The sequence below is a fragment of the Procambarus clarkii genome, chromosome 32 (genome assembly GCF_040958095.1).
Source record: "Procambarus clarkii isolate CNS0578487 chromosome 32, FALCON_Pclarkii_2.0, whole genome shotgun sequence".
NCBI lineage: Eukaryota > Metazoa > Arthropoda > Malacostraca > Decapoda > Cambaridae > Procambarus > Procambarus clarkii.
The window spans coordinates 30,921,415-30,938,707 of NC_091181.1; the positions used below are offsets into that span (position 1 = coordinate 30,921,415).

Genomic DNA, 17,293 nt, shown 5'->3' on the forward strand with positions numbered 1-17,293 from the left:
ACCAGTCTCTTAGCTCCTGTGCTGCCACATACCAGTGGACCTTTGGTTCTTGCACACCTTCGGTTCCTGTAATTTTTTTATGTATATATACAAGACTTCTTTCATTCTTGTACAGCCACTAGTACACGTAGCGTTTCTGGCAGTCCTTAATCCTATGTTCCCTGGAATACGACCCCGCGAAAAATCGTTTAACAACCAGGTACACATTTTACTGTTGAGTTAAACAGAGGCTACAGTTAAGGATTTGCGCCCAGTAAATCCTTCCCGGCCAGGATGCGAACCAAGGACAAAGGGCTCGCGAGCGTCTTAACCACTACACCACGGGGACTGCATTGAATGCATTGTATTGATTTTTTTCTTTATGTCTTTCTTTTCCGCAGTTACAAGACCATCCGAAACAGTTATGTTGTTGAACAAACGAAATTTGATAAGAAAAAGATCTTTCTCCGTTTTTTTCTTAAAATTTGTTCATGTATTTTGTATTTTGACATTGCTATAAGTCTCCCCGGCTTGGTGCCTTCTTCTTTTGATAATTACTTACTTACTTAGAGCTTATTAAAGTATTTACAAAAAGATACAGTACTGGAGCAACACTTAACACCGAGTGATCGAAATACAAATATCTCAGTACAATGACCTGATACCGTCCTTACCAGCCCAGTGGTTTATCAATGATAATAGGGGAAATCAAGGTGGCTAAGTGTAAACTATTGTATCTCACAACCTATGAAAGTGTAAACTAATGCATCTCACAACCTGTGAAAGTGTAAACTGCATCTCACAACCTGAGAAAGTGTAAACTGCATCTCACAACCTGTGAAAGTGTAAACTGCATCTCACAACCTGAGAAAGTGTAAACTACTGCATCTCACAACCTGTGAAAGTGTAAACTACTGCATCTCACAACCTGTGAAAGTGCATTTCACAACCTGGGAGAGCGTAGGTTACTGTATCTAACAACCTGGGCAAGTATAAGTTACTGCGTCTCACAACCCAGAGAAATGTTAGGCTACGGTGTTTCGCAACCTTCACATGTTATCGCCTCGCCCGATGGGAAAGTCACACATGGGACACGAACCAGTTATAAAGAAGCGTCACATATGAAGAGTATTTTCACCTTAAGGATAAATAACCTAATATGCTTGAGGTCAACAACAGTAATTTACTACGCGTACTAGTGGCTGTACAAGAATGTAACAACTCTTGTATATATCTCAAAAAAAAAAAAAAAATTTAGAAGACATTCAAGATAAATAGCTGACAGATTATGTTTTGTCCTTAAGGCTGATTATACATATCACAGAGAAATATAATCAGCCTAGAAGCATTTCCTTATCTCTAGTACTAATATGACCGAAGAAGGAAGTGCAGTATCAGTTGTCCTCCACCTCACCAGATGTTACCACTCGCCCTCTACCTTGGTCTTATCCTGGTGAGTCTGGCGCCACTCCTGTTTACATCAGCATATAAGTGTACAGCGGACAATAATAGCTGAGCCAGTGACAGACGTACTCATATATAATGCAATGAAATGAGTGACAGGCACATATACGGATGAATCCAGGTCGAAGGGCCACAGTCAGTGTGTTTGTGTAATTACCTAAGTGTAGTTACAAGATGAGAGCTATGCTCGTGGTGTCCCGTCTTCCCAGTACTCTTTGTCGTATAACACTTTGAAACTACTGACGGTTTTGGCGCCTCCACCACATTCTCATTTAGTTTGTTCCAACCGTCTAAAACTCTGTTTGTAAAAGAAACTTTTCTAATATTTTTTCGGTATCTCAGTTTTCTTAGCTTGAATCTGTGTCCTCTTGTTCGTGAAGTTGCTGGTGAGTGAAATTGAAAGCTGGTGAGTGTGTGTGTGTGTGTGTGTGTGTGTGTGTGTGTGTGTGTGTGTGTGTGTGTGTGTGTGTGTGTGTGTGTGTGTGTGTGTGTGTACTCACCTATTTGTGCCTGCATATACTGAAAACACACACATGCACAGGATGCAGCCCGTAGCACGTGTCTATCTCCTAGGTACCTATTTTCTACTAAGTGAAAGAAACACTGCCCATTTGTTCCTGTTTCGGCCGGGAAACGAATCCGAGCCCATTATGACTACGACACCCGGGCTGTTCGATTGGCTGCGAGTCTGCTTCCCTCCAATTTTCTCTCTCTCTTTCTTCATTCCCCTTGTTACGTACCCTTATAAGATACGTAAGTGAATATATTAATATGTACATTTATAATTGTATGTAAATTACAAGCATGTATATTGTTATACTTATATGTTCTATGCAAATGCACATTCATGTTACAGTGTTGGCGTTAGGCCCAGCGTATCGTGGGAATGATTGTTTATTTCTTTGTGTGATCAGTTTTCCCACGGGAACTAATGATTTATATGTGATCATCAGTGGGTAACAGAGTGAAATAATAATTGAGTGAACTGTATCTGGCAAATTGTCGTGGGATCGTCCGTTGCTGGGGTGTGCATGCCATTATGCTATTCTGTATGCATATTTTAATTACTATGTAAAGAAACACGTACTTTTGTTGTCTATATCAATATGTACTAATTATTCATTAAGTTAGTTTAAGATTACTCTTGTCACAATGTAGTGCTCCATTGTTGAAATATTAATAATTGTAACTTTGGCAATTTATTCGCGGGGCAAGGCAATGTGTTTTTGACTCTCATATTGGAGTTCAGTGGCTGAGCAGAAACCGGGGAGATAACACTTGTTGGAGTTAAGTCATTCTTTTATTCTAGCCATATAATTATTCTTAGTATTGATTTAATGTCTGGAAGTTACAGTGATATTTTTTAATGTGATATATTGTGACCATATAATCATCTGTTTGCCTTTGAGATTTATTTAATATAAATTATATATATATACTTAGTATCTTTATTCTTCAGTCCTATGAAGATTCTATTTTATGCTCATTACCCATTAAGGGGTTATACTGGTGATTCGCTATTGAGAACAGCAGTTGTGTCGTATCCCTAGACTTATTAAAGTTTGGCTGCTGTAGGATCACGAGCCGTAACGTACGATAGGTAACAAAGAGTTATGGGGGCCTGTCCGGGATATATTGTCCCACTTAACTTAACTATGCTAATCTAACCTTGCCTTCCTAGGTACCAGTGTCAAGTGTCTCTGTGTGTTTCTTAAGAACTATTCCATGTGCCAAGCAAGCCTTCCTGTGTGTCAAGTAACAACGTTTCACGATTTTGAGGTAAGTCATCCTATATATTTTGTTTGTGCAGTGAGGCCAAGCGAATTTTCAGTGTGGTGACAATTTTACAGTGAAGTGTAGTGCAGTGCCATTGTGTTAATTAATTTTGTGAATCAAGTGCCAAGTGTTAGTAACGATGGAGGAGAAAGTTGCAGCGTTGGTGGCTCACCCAGACTTTGAAGGGATTCAGAACCTTAAAAAGACTGAGTTAATACAAATGGCAAATCATTTGGATTTGACCGCCAGCAATAGAATGGTTAAAGCCCAAATATTGAAAGTCATTGTGACGCATTTTGTTGAGAATGGGGATTTAGATGAAGAAATTCTAGAAGAGTTAAGAGAGGAGTCGAGTGATCAGATGACGTTAAAGCGTCTTGAGTTAGAAGCGCAAATAGCCCATGCTAAGCTTGAAGCTCAAAAGGAACAGCAAATATTAGAGGCTGGAGCTCGTCAAAGAGAGATTGAAGCTCAACAGCAACAGCAAATATTAGAGGCTGAAGCTCAGCAAAGGGAGCTGGAGACTAGGCGTTTAGAAATTGCGGCACAAAACCAGAGAGGTTTAATTGAGTTGCAACTTGAAGCCACAAAGAAGCAACAATTAGAGATTCAACAACAAATGGCTGACACTAACTTCAGGCTTGAATCACAGCGTATGGCAGCTGGGCATGGAAATACTAGTAATGTTTCAACAAATAGTGATAATAATCCCATCAGGATGAATAAGTATATAGAGTTGCCCAAGTTCAATGAGGAAGATCCTGAGGTTTTCTTTGCACATTTTAATAAAATTGCCATCAGTATGAACTGGCCAAGGGATCAGTGGGTAGCCATTATGCAGTCTCAATTCAAGGGGCGTAGTCAGGAGGTTTTCACATCCCTCCCTGACGCTCATAGTTTTGATTATGACTTTGTAAAGAAAAGCATCCTCAATGCATACCAACTAAATCCAGAGGCACACAGGCAAAAGTTCAGGAACCTAAGGAGAATCAAGGATCAGACAATAGCCGATTTTACTCGTCAGAAGACGAATTTTTGCAACAGATGGTTAAAGTCACTTGCAGTCACTGATTTTGATGCTCTAAAGAATCTTCTCATAATGGAAGAAGTATTGTCCTGTCTTCCAGACCAGTTGTCTACTTTTATGGCAGAACAAAAGAATGTAACCGATATTGATGAGCTGTCAAAGCTCGCGGATGAGCATGAGTTGCTGACTAAGGCCCCGTTTATGGCCACTTCACCTAAGTCTAGTCGTAGAGTAAATTTCAATGCTCACCGTACTCCTTATCAGTATAAGTCTCCTCCTGGTGCGACAGTTACTCCCGTGAACTCTTCTCTTACTAACCCTAAGATGGTTACTCCATTGCCAGGATCATCTAAGCCTAGTAATGCTAATTCTAAACCGGCAGTTGGTTATACCAGTGTGTCCACTGTCAAACATTGTACCCATTGTAAGAGAAGGGGGCATGTGATTTCTTCATGTTTTAGTTTGCATCCTGAACTCCGACCAACTGGTCTTATTATGAGTAAAGGAGTGCAACCTATTAATTCTTCATGTATTACAGTCAGTCCCAATTGGATGGCTGAATTCAAACCCTATATGTCCACAGGTACCTTATTATGTACTAATGGTAGACATAAGACTGTTCAATTACTCCGTGATACTGGAGCTTCACAGTCTCTTATTACCCAGAAGGTACTTGATGATGTTGACACCCGAGATCTGGGTGAAGTTGTGCTTCTCCAGGGTATTGCCGGTAGTGTGCAACCAGTGTCCTTATTGCAAGTTAACCTTGATTCTAAATATACTTCAGGATGGTGTAATGTTGGTGTAAGTAAACAACTGCCCATTCCTGGGGTAGACATTATTCTAGGTAATGATTTTGGCAACCAAATGGTTGTAGGGCCCAAGTGTCCCATCATGTTAACTAAACCCCATAATGTATTAGCTCAACCGGAAGCAGATGAGGATATTATTTACCCTGCTTGTGTTGTTACTAGATCAATGGGAAAAACAGGTGAGAGTAATCCTGTCTTCACTAAGGTTGCTGATCCCAAGACCAGGACCCCTTCAGTAAAGGAGTGGGAGGTGGATCTTGAGGATTCTTTTATGACTCGACTGGATGATGAGAGTGAGGCCGTAGTAGAAGCCCCGCCGAACCTAAATCACAAGGAAAGTGAAGGTGAGGAGGCTGAACTATCTGTACCTTGCCCGCTTGTCTCCAGTGCGCCAGTTGTCGAGAGTGAGGCCGAAGTAGCTATGACTCCATTTTATTCCGATCAATCGGGAAAAGAGATCAAGCTACTAGGTTCTTGCCCGCTCGCTGCTGAGTCTGAGTCATTGCCCTTAAGTGTTGTACAGACTACTGATCCTAGTTTAAGTAAGTGTATTTCTGAGGCTCCTGATAATATTGATGCATTGGAGGAAGGGACGGGTTTCTTCTTCAAGGATCGACTTCTGATGAGAAGGTGGAGACCCAAGGGAACTCCCTCTTCAGAGGATTGTGAGATTAGAACCCAACTCGTTGTCCCCAATGATTATCGTAGGCAGGTCCTGCAGGCTGCACATGATGACCCCATGGGAGGTCATCAAGGTATCACGAATATGTACCATAAGATAAGTAAATATTTTTTCTGGCCAAAGTTAAAGAAAGACGTGGTCAGATATTGTCATAACTGTATACCCTGTCAAATTGTTGGTAAACCAAATCAATCTGTACCTAGAGCACCATTGCAACCTATTGTAGTTCCTGATGAACCATTTACTCATGTTGTAATTGATTGTGTGGGTCCTTTACCTAAGACTAAATCGGGTAACATGTTTTTGTTCACTCTCATGTGTATGACTACTCGATTTCCTGAAGCTTATGCTCTACGGAATACCAAGGCTCATAATCTCATCAAGTGTCTTGAAAGATTCTTTTCGTTGTTTGGAATGCCTAGAGTTATTCAGAGTGATAATGGGGGAAATTTTGTTTCTAAAGTTTTCAGAACTTTTTGCGAATCCCGAGGGATTCGGCACAAATTGTCCAGTCCATATCATCCACAAAGCCAAGGTGGACTTGAACGTTTCCACCAGACTTTGAAACAAATGCTGAAGACAACAGGAGAAACTCATCCACGTAATTGGGATGAGAATCTCCCCTTTGTGTTGTTTGCTGCTAGAGAAGGGCTACAAGAGTCATTGGGCTGTTCACCCTTTGAACTAGTGTTTGGTCACCAAGTAAGAGGTCCTCTTAAAATGCTACAAGAAAAGTTGTTGGGAGATGTCTCTGTTCATCAGAGCGGATTGTACTTGAGCGAGGTCAAGGCTAAGTTGTGTCGGGCTCGTGAGTTGGCGAAAGAACATCTGGGAAGGACTCAACAAGCCATGAAAGTACGATATGACAAGAAGTTCAAGGCTAAGCTAAGGTCGTTTGATGTCGGAGATTTGGTGTTGGTGTTGAAACCTCGTATGGGGACTTCCATGTCCCATAAGTTCGCAGGACCCTACCAAGTGGTAGACAAGGTGGGAGACCTAACTTATAAACTAATTAACCCTAATCTTTCAGAACCCCAAATGACTGTGCACATTAACAGATTAAAAGCTTATGTTGGACCTGGTGTAGTAGCTTGTTTTAGTCGGGAAGAGTTACCACCTGAGGATAATTGTAGTGAGGGACATGTTGTTAATATCCCACTTCTCAGTTCCAGTTCCAATGGCAGGGAGATGCTATGTCATTTACAGGAGGAACAACGTGATGAGTTCCAGGTTCTGCTGGACAACCATACATCTCTGTTTGGGGAGGTTCCTACCCAGACCCACCTCATCACACACGACATTCAGCTCCTGGACAGCACCCCCATTCGACAACATCCAGTCTTACCTGGGACGCGGTCGGGTCAAGATACCTGCTCCGCACCTTCCCCCCCCCCCCTCCCCCCATGCTGGGTACTGAGATGGAGACTCAGTCACCAGAAGACATGGCTACTTCTCACGGCGTTATTAACATGGACTCTGAAAGCAGCCAGTCAGACGAGGAGGGCGTGTTTCAAGAAGTTCTGACAAGGAATAAGAAGAAACGAAGAAGACAGGAGGCAAGGCGTAGTGTGGACAGTAATACACTTAACGGAAACGATAAAAGAATGAAGAACGACGCCGAGACTGATGCAGACAAACGGACGGAACGATGTCAGGAAGGTGAGGATCAGCGGAGATGGAGGCTTCTCTTCCCTGCCTCATGCACGCTGGCCTATCATCAGAAGCTGCTGTGGACCGTCAAACTCGGAAGAGAACACCGCAAGTTCGAGCCCCTGCTGAAGGAAGGTGTAAACAGACCTTACTTAACGGTAGGTTCTATGGAGGCAGTGGAGTATCTTACCCAGCAAGGATACGATGGAATTCTTATGGAAATACCGGAGGGGAACGAGAAGCTGACGAAGGTAATTATCTATAAATACCCTCAGATTCTGGACCCCGAGTTTATACTCGACGACCAACGATTTGTGTGGGCCAAGCGTCACCTTATTAAAGGTGAAGCTAGGAGTCAGGTGGTGGCTCTAGTGAGAGGTGACGTACCCGAAAAAGTGTTCATCACCGGGGCTGGCTACAGGCATGTAGCAAAGTATGTGGAAGAGCCCATAATATGCCTGAAATGCTGCAGATGGGGGCATAAATCCTGGAGATGTCAAAATGATCCACGATGTCGTTTCTGCGGAAAGTCTCACCTCTCTACTGTGTGTAGAAACAGACTGAATCTGGGTGAGAAAATAGTTCCCAGATGCTGCAACTGTGGAGGTGTTCACAATGCGAGCTCGGCTGTGTGTAGCAAGAGGCCGAGTATGGCTGTTCTCCGGCCGGTGAATGTTACAGAGCAAGCAAGAGCTCTTACCCAGACACCGGGAGCACAGCAAAACAGTCTGCCCCAAACAGTGCCAGTGAACCGGACGAATGCGTGGGTAAAGGAGTCACCTTTACTTAGGCAGGCTCCAGCAACAAGCAGCCACGCCACCACTCAGGACTCCGGCAGTGACAGTGTAACGGTGAGTGAAGTGGCTACTGTGGCTCAGAGAGAGGGTCATAATAATATGGTCAAGGAAGTGTGGGCTGAACTTAAAAAAGTTGGTGAGTTCCTCCAAAATCTGGGGCAGAGAATCGAGTCCATCGAGGCTAAATTAAACGTTCAGGAGGTCAAGGAAAATCACAAAACGGTGAAGGATAATCAGGATATAGTGGTTGAGGACAAAGATGAAATATTGAGTGATGAAATGAAGGAAAGTGAAGTGTGTGTGAATGATGGTAGTCGTAGTGAAAGGAAGAACCCTATAATTACACATAAAATGAAGGAATCATTTGGGCCAATAATGGACATCTCAGGGCTGAAAAAATCTCTTGAGAATCGCAATGTCGCTTTTACTGGTGAACTTGGGAGGAGGTGGGAGATGTTATACAAGGTATGGCTATCATTTAGTGAACTTATTGGGGATGACTTAGGCAATGAATTGATTAATAATGGATCACCCTAGACTGAAAGTGTTGTCATGGAATGTTAATGGTTTGAGAAACAGGGTTACAGATGTTCATTGTTATGTGATGGGAAATGATATTGATGTTGTAGCTCTCCAGGAGACAGGGGATAGGAATGAAGGATTATTGAAATTAAATGGCTATAAAGGGTTTCACCTCTTCGCTGCAAATAACATCAGAGGCACGTCGATTTATGTTAAGAACTCCATACCAGCAGAGTTAGTAGAACCGCCGTCAAAAACGCAAGGTATAGAGAGTGTTTGTGTTAAATTATCATTAAGGGAAGGGGAATTTATTGTAGTTAATTTGTATGTATCCAGGAACTGCTTCGACGCTAACTATTTACCTGACTGCATTTATACTAATCCTTCACTGGTCATTGGGGACCTTAATGCTCGGCACACAAGCCTTGGGACAGTGGGTAGTATTAATGCTAATGGGGTCAAGTGGTTACAATTTCTACAAGATCATCCAGATACCTGTCTATTGGGAAACAATGAACCAACTCACATCAGGGGAGGACGGCTTGACTATGCCTGCGTTTTAAACTCTCAGGGGATTATGGGGGAGGCTCGGGTTGTTCGGGAACTACTTAGTGACCACTTTGCCTTGAACGTTGAATTACCACTGGGGAAAAAACAAGTCCACTTTCAAAGGAAAAGGCTAAATATTAAGAAAGATATGAAAAATTATTTTATTCAAAATATGGGAGATTGGTATCAACATTACACGCCGCTCTGCGTTGATAGTTTTTACGAGGACATGGTCGTGAACATAGAGAAATTAGTACAGAGGGAAAATAACGGGGGCAGGGGAAGCAAGACGCACGGACCTAAGAAATTTAAATATTCCAATGATCAGCAAGTCAAGGGATGGGAGAGAATGCTACGGGGTGCGCATAAAGCATGGTTAAAAAATGGAAGGAGGGATGAAGAGAAAAATACAATGTTGGAAGTGGCTAGGGAATGCAGTCAGGTGAGGAAGGAGGCGCGGGACAGATACTGGCAAGACTTTGCTCAGGCCATTGGTAATACTAAGAACCTTAAAGACATATGGAGAGCAGTAAATAAAGTCAGGGGTTGTAAGACTAAATTCATTGCTCACTCAGATCCAGGGAAGGTTGCTAATGAGTTAGTAGATAAATGGGCAAGTGCTGCTGGTATGGAGTCCTTACCTGCAGACACGAGAGTCACCATTGAGTCATGGGAAAATATTAGAAATGGAGTAACTTTATGTGCCTTAAATACAAGATCTATAGCATGCACTGAGATAACCCACGATGAGCTACTGGATGCTATAAAAAGTGGCAGCTCCACTGCTCCGGGAAAAGATGGAGTAACGTATGACATACTTAATTATTTAGCCGGTATGAAACCTAATCCCTTACTTGATTTGTTTAATATGAGTTATAGAGAGGGAAAGTTACCAAGAAAATGGAAAGAGGCTGTCATCATTCCTATCCCTAAGTCAAACGGAGGCTACAGACCTGTCTCCTTAATATCCTGCTTTTGTAAAATGATGGAAAGGATTTTGTTAAATAGGCTACTCTACCTTGTAGGTGATAACATGTCCAATAATCTCTTTGGTTTTATCAAAGGCAAAAGTACTGCGGATTGTCTCTTAAAGTGTTTGTCTAATGTGGATGACAATTGTAGAGTTTTTGTTGATCTACAAGGAGCGTTTGATAAAGCCAATGGGGAAGTAATCTTATACGAATTAGCCAATCTGGGAATAACAGGGAGATTGCTACACTGGATAAGGGATTACCTGCAAGGCAGAAAAGGTCAGGTGTATTTCCAGGGATACATGTCTGAGGAACGGAGGTTTCAGTTAGGTACCCCACAAGGGGGAGTATTAAGTCCCACCTTATTCAATGTATTAATGAACAGATTAGCATCAGAGATGTATCCTCCAGGGGTCACGACGATCATATATGCTGATGACATTCTTATACAAGGCACTTCTGGGAACAAAATTCAAGATGCTCTTAACATACTTGGTACAACCTGTCACAAGTTAGGCTTAGTTATAAATGCAGATAAAACCAAATACGAGTATAGGAAACGAAGAAATATAACACTTACTCTAAATGGTGTGGAACTGAGCCGTGTACAGAAGTACAAGTATCTGGGCATGTATGTTGGATACACATGTGAGAGTAAAAATGCTGAAATAAATCATATCAGCACCTTATGTAAAGCCCGTCTGCATCCTCTAAAAGCACTGGCTTTTTCTGGTAAAGGTGTTGGGGTACCTATCTTGCGGATGTTATACATAAGCACTGTTCGATCCCTGATAGACTACGCAGCACCCGTATTGTCTTACACAGGCCAAGGCAGAATTCAAAAAATAGAGCTGATACAGAACGAGGCTATGAGGATTATTCTTGGATGTCAAAGAAATGCAATGATTGAAATAATGAGAATGGAATTAAATTTACAGAGTGTGTGTGATAGAGTCCGTGACATTAACACTAGAGTATCTATTCGTTTCATGCGGAGAAAAGGAGGGGATAAGCTGTTTGAGAGCGTTCAGACCTGCTTGAGTGACGTACACACTTCCAGGAAACTGAGGGAGACTCGCTATACGAGAGGATTAGCTCATGACCTCAGGGAATACGACGTACTTGACTGCTGTAAACCCTCTCGAAAGTGTAATATGTCTGCTCCCTGGAAAGTACAGAAAATAGACGTCGAAATTGTACCCCTCAAGGTGAAAAAGATTCATCATGAACCGGGACAATTACGGTGTTTGTATGGAAGCATGATATCTCGGTTACCAAGAGGCAACAGTTTACATGTATATTGCGACGGGTCGGTGGCGGAGGATGGCAGGGCAGGGTGTGGTGTCCTAATAAGGGATTATACGGAGTTTGGGACTGTGGACAGGATAATTGAACTCCGGCTTAGTAATTATATATCATCCACACAAGCTGAACTGCAGGCCATTCTGGCGTGTTTGGAGGAAGTACGTCATGACGACAAAAATGTTTTTGTATTTGTCGATAGCCGAGGAGCACTGGAGTCCTTAAACAGTAGAAACCCAGTCTTCATGTCTATAGTGGAGGACTGTAAGAGAAGAATAACTGAGATACAGCTGAAAGGTTATAGTGTGAAATTCATGTGGATTCCATCTCATGTTGGAATAGTGCTTAACGAGGTGGCGGATGACTTGGCCAAACGTGCCACATCAAAACCACAAGTTGACATCGAATGTGAATTCACAATGAGACAAATAAGAAGCAAAATCAGAAATATTCAGGCACAGGCGGGAGTGGAGAGGAGAGAGATAATGTATGAGAGTAGTCAAACCATGCAACACTACATGTATGTGAGTCAAAACACCCATTTCACTTATGGTAAAAGGAGAAATGCTTGGAGTGACTCTGTGTACATGCGGCTCAGGCTTGGGTACAAATATTACTGGGAATATGGGATAGATGTTCATGGTAATGACACGAAGTGTAAACTATGTGGTATGTTAAGGTCTCACACCCTTGCCCATTATATTCTTGATTGTCCGTTGATTAGTGTATATAGAAACACTGAGATAAGGACTGTTCCTGAACAAATAGCCTGGATGTGTCACAACGGAAAGGTTGATGATATTCTTGAGAGATATAAGAATTTTGCACCAAGATTGTAATATTTTGTTGAATTATCTGCAGGTGTCTTGCAAATTGTCTATACAGTATACCTAGGTCATAAAAGTATTTGTGTGTACGTCTGATACCATACTCCTTGTGAGGGAGGAAATGTATATTTTTACCTCTCAGAATGTTTGGTAATATGTTTATTTGTGATGTGTGTATATGTATATATTAACACGTTGTACTGAACGGGGTGAGAATAGCTTGAGCTACCTCATCCCTTTGTGTGTATTTTACCTCAATAAACTTATTTCAATTTCAATTTCAATTTCAATTTCGACAACATCCGTACCGAGTGAATCCCGAAAAGAGGAAAATTATGCAAGCAGAAGTGGAATATCTGCTCCAGCATGATTTCATTCGGCCAAGTCAAAGTACTTGGAGCTCTCCGTGTTTGTTAGTGCCAAAACCAGATGGAACCTGGAGATTGTGCGTGGATTACAGGAAACTGAACAAGAACACTACAGTGGACGTTTTTCCTTTACCCTTGTTGGAAGAATGTATAGAGTCCATAGGTCATGCCGAATATGTAAGTAAGCTTGATTTGTCAAAAGGGTATTATCAAATTCCATTAACAGAGTATGCTAGAGAGGTTACTGCTTTTGTTACACCTGATGGTGCGTATGAATTTAATGTCATGCCATTCGGTTTGAGAAATGCACCTGCTACTTTTCAAAGACTTATGAATTTCTTACTCAAGGATGTGCCAGATTGTAGGGCCTACCTTGATGACATTGTTTTGTACAGTAAAAATTGGGCAGATCATCTCTTAGGCCTTAAGAACTTGTTTACAGTGTTAGAAAACGCAAAGTTAACCATAAATATGAATAAGTGTAGTTGGGCAAAAGGTACGATAACTTATCTTGGCCACGAGGTGGGACAAGGTAAGATTATCCCCTTACAAGATAAGATTCAAGCCATTGTGGACTACCCAGTGTTGACCAATAAGAAAGGAGTCCAACGGTTTATTGGTATGTGTGCATACTATAGGCGTTATTGTAGAAATTTTTCAACAGTAGCTGCTCCTTTGACAAACTTGTTACGCAAGCAAGTAAAGTTTCAGTGGACACAAGATTGTCAGAATGCTTTTCAGAACCTAAAGGGCATATTGTCCACCTCACCTATTCTTGCTAGTCCCCAATTTGATAAACCATTTATATTACACATTGATGCGTCAGATGTTGGGATAGGTGCTGTGCTTATTCAAGTTGGTTTAGACCAGATTGAGCATCCTGTGTATTACTATTCCAGAAAATTTAATGCAGCTCAGAGAAATTATTCCGTGGTAGAAAAGGAGGCGTTGGGTCTTATATTGTCAATCAAGAAGTTTGAGATTTACTTATCAGGAAATAAAGTGTTAGTATTTACAGACCACAACCCCCTTATCTTTATAAATATGATGAAAGTCAAGAACCAACGAATTCTGCGATGGTCATTGTTTTTGCAGGAATTTAATGTAGAAATCAAACATATTCCAGGCAGACAAAATGTTATTGCTGATGCTTTGTCAAGAAGTTTTGATGTACCATAAATGAAATGTTTCTTTTTACCTAACATTTTTACTTCTGAAAAAATGCCATTGATCTTCAATCCATTGCATTTTTTTTCTTGGAGGTGGAAGTGTTACGTACCCTTATAAGATACGTAAGTGAATATATTAATATGTACATTTATAATTGTATGTAAATTACAAGCATGTATATTGTTATACTTATATGTTCTATGCAAATGCACATTCATGTTACAGTGTTGGCGTTAGGCCCAGCGTATCGTGGGAATGATTGTTTATTTCTTTGTGTGATCAGTTTTCCCACGGGAACTAATGATTTATATGTGATCATCAGTGGGTAACAGAGTGAAATAATAATTGAGTGAACTGTATCTGGCAAATTGTCGTGGGATCGTCCGTTGCTGGGGTGTGCATGCCATTATGCTATTCTGTATGCATATTTTAATTACTATGTAAAGAAACACGTACTTTTGTTGTCTATATCAATATGTACTAATTATTCATTAAGTTAGTTTAAGATTACTCTTGTCACAATGTAGTGCTCCATTGTTGAAATATTAATAATTGTAACTTTGGCAATTTATTCGCGGGGCAAGGCAATGTGTTTTTGACTCTCATATTGGAGTTCAGTGGCTGAGCAGAAACCGGGGAGATAACACTTGTTGGAGTTAAGTCATTCTTTTATTCTAGCCATATAATTATTCTTAGTATTGATTTAATGTCTGGAAGTTACAGTGATATTTTTTAATGTGATATATTGTGACCATATAATCATCTGTTTGCCTTTGAGATTTATTTAATATAAATTATATATATATACTTAGTATCTTTATTCTTCAGTCCTATGAAGATTCTATTTTATGCTCATTACCCATTAAGGGGTTATACTGGTGATTCGCTATTGAGAACAGCAGTTGTGTCGTATCCCTAGACTTATTAAAGTTTGGCTGCTGTAGGATCACGAGCCGTAACGTACGATAGGTAACACCCCTCACTCCTGTGTGCATGCATGTGCGTGCGTGCATGCCTGAGTGTGTGTGCGTGTGGCGGGGGGGGAGCAAACACCCAAAACACTACAGAAACGTTCCTGTTATTCCTGTTGTACAGCATAATAATAACTTAATGATTCGTAACACGCGCATAATGATGAATTTGTATTTTATTGATAATAATAATTAATTAGCGTCATGCTAAGACGGTGTTCACTTGTGTTTCAGGTCCCGGGTGTATGGTCCCGGGGCGAGGCTGTCAGCTGTACACCATCCTGTAATGGTACTGCTCCAGGAGATCTCGTCCCTGATCCAACCAACTGTCGACAATATTACATTTGTTTAGCGAATGGGAAAGTGTCTGATTTTACAGAAGAATGTCCCGAAGGTCAAATATTTGATGCTGGGAAGAACAAATGTGCTGATAACGGGACGTGTGGTTTATGTGAACCAGTTTGCAAATTTTCGTGTTCCGAAACAAATTATGATGTAATAGCAGATCGAACCGACTGCAGCACCTTTTATATATGTGTAACAGGCAATCCACCGCAGCCTATTACGTGTAGCGGCAATACACCTTATTTCAATGGAATTGGTTGTACGGCGGACAAGTCCCAGTGCTGTGACGGGTGCATAGCCTACTGCTCAGAGCGCTACACACAGATTCCTGACCCAACCAACTGCACCAACTTCTACTTCTGTGAATATGAGGGTTACCCAGAGGAAACCAGCTTATATCAGTGCGCCACAGGAAATTTTGATGAAAATGCAGGGGTATGTTCAGAAGAAGCAACATGTAACCAGCCTTGTACAGGTGGAGGAGGCACCACCACTACGACTGAAGGCAATGCTGCCCACTGTGTGGACACCTTCGTGTGTCAGAAAACGGGCTACTTTCCCAGATGCACCAACAGGTGTGATCCACACTATTACCACTGCACGTCTTCTGATATAAGTCACGAGGTGCAGGCTTTGACATGCAGTAATAACAAGGTTATTAATCCAGATACTATGATGTGCGTGTCACAGGCAGAGTGCCCATACCCACTAAGTTCACCACACCTATTCCCTCCCAAGTATCCTCCCCCACCTCTCTTTACCCAGCACTCTCCACTCATATCCACCCAGATCTCTACACCCACCTCTTCCCACCCATTCCCTACATCCTCTCAAACAAAAACAAATAAATTCATTGAATCGCCTAAAGATAAATCTTAACTGCATTAATTGGCTAATTTGCATCACATCAAAAGATTGTACTAATTTTGATAATAAAATCAGCAATCTTAAGACAGCACTTGAGTGGAAATATATCTTGAACATCACTCTGGCTATCCCTTATAATAATAATAATAATAATAATAATAATAATAATAATAATAATAATAATAATAATAATAATAATTAGACGTTGAGATGTTTCACTACAGACATTTTCAATGTTGAAGTTTCGGTTTATATATATTGGTACTAGCAAGATGGTGTTGTATATCCAAGAGTAGTTTTTTACACTGGCAGTGCTTGCATGTTGTTGGAGTAACATGTCAGCGTAGCCTGTAGGAGAGTGGTTTATTATTATTAACATCTTTATTGACAAAATTAATTACAATTTTGCCTAATCTGAGGATTTTGATAGTCTTATTAAATTGTGGATAATGCTAGTATTCACTGTCACGCAGGACAGAGGGTCATACATAAGACAATAGGTCTAAACTATAGGCTGGAGCACATATATATCATGGTTACAATCAATGTTTTAATGTATGGATATGTGAAAACAACTTTCTATTGTGCACTGCCACACAAGGGCAGGGATGGGTTCATAAGTGATACAGCTTAGAAGTAATATAAATAAAAATTGTTCTTCATTCTTTAAAATGGACAAGCAAATTTTGGGTAAATTGTTAGGATGTCGTCCAGAACACCTGAGTCAATAAAATAGTTACACAGTTGGTGGTACAAGAGGCCAGGAGAGTGGTGGGCGCGCTGAGGAGTACTAGGATGTGAAATCTGCAGGAATCAGAGAACCACCGCCACTGTTCCTTGATTGCTGTTTTGGTTCTAGTGGATTTTACAATAGTATCACAGTAATCTGTTACTTTAGTGACACAATTCTCATATAATGCATTAACGGTAGTATAAGAGCATCAGTTATACAATTCAGAAATACTGTACAAAGTGAATGTGTAAATTTTCCGGGATATTGAATATTTTATTTTTAAAACTTTGAGGTTTGGCATTATTTATGGTATTTAAACCGAGGATGGCAAAATGATTACTAATTACTGTAATTCATGTACAGTTGACAGCATTATAGATGAGACCGTGAGCAATGAGATAATCCCTGAGATGTGTGACTTTGAGTCAAATTAAAGTTGAATACTTACATTATTGTCCCTGACATATTTTACAAACACCTT

At 40.9% G+C, this 17,293-nt stretch overlaps 1 protein-coding gene across 2 annotated transcripts; it reads left to right on the plus strand.

Moving 5' to 3' along the window:
* The first annotated feature begins 1,275 nt into the window (after positions 1-1,275).
* LOC123759348 (peritrophin-44) lies at positions 1,276-17,261 on the plus strand. Of its 2 annotated transcripts, none has more exons than XM_069335119.1 (2): positions 1,276-1,432; positions 15,102-17,261. In XM_069335119.1, the coding sequence occupies exons 1-2, from the start codon at positions 1,397-1,399 to the stop codon at positions 16,089-16,091; spliced, it is 1,026 nt and encodes a 341-aa protein (XP_069191220.1). In that variant the 5' UTR covers positions 1,276-1,396; the 3' UTR covers positions 16,092-17,261. The 2 variants fall into 2 exon arrangements, with proteins under 2 accessions (XP_069191220.1, XP_069191219.1); XM_069335118.1 differs by lacking the exon at positions 1,276-1,432 and adding an exon at positions 3,154-3,222.
* Positions 17,262-17,293: the final 32 nt, after the last annotated feature.

Excerpts from the sequence above, each read along its gene's own strand:
- LOC123759348 (XM_069335118.1), top strand. The coding sequence starts at position 3,169 with ATGTGCCAAGCAAGCCTTCCTGTGTGTCAAGTAACAACGTTTCACGAT. Across the intron at positions 3,223-15,101 it reads CAACGTTTCACGATTTTGAG|GTCCCGGGTGTATGGTCCCG; the intron begins GTAAGTCATCCT and ends CTTGTGTTTCAG.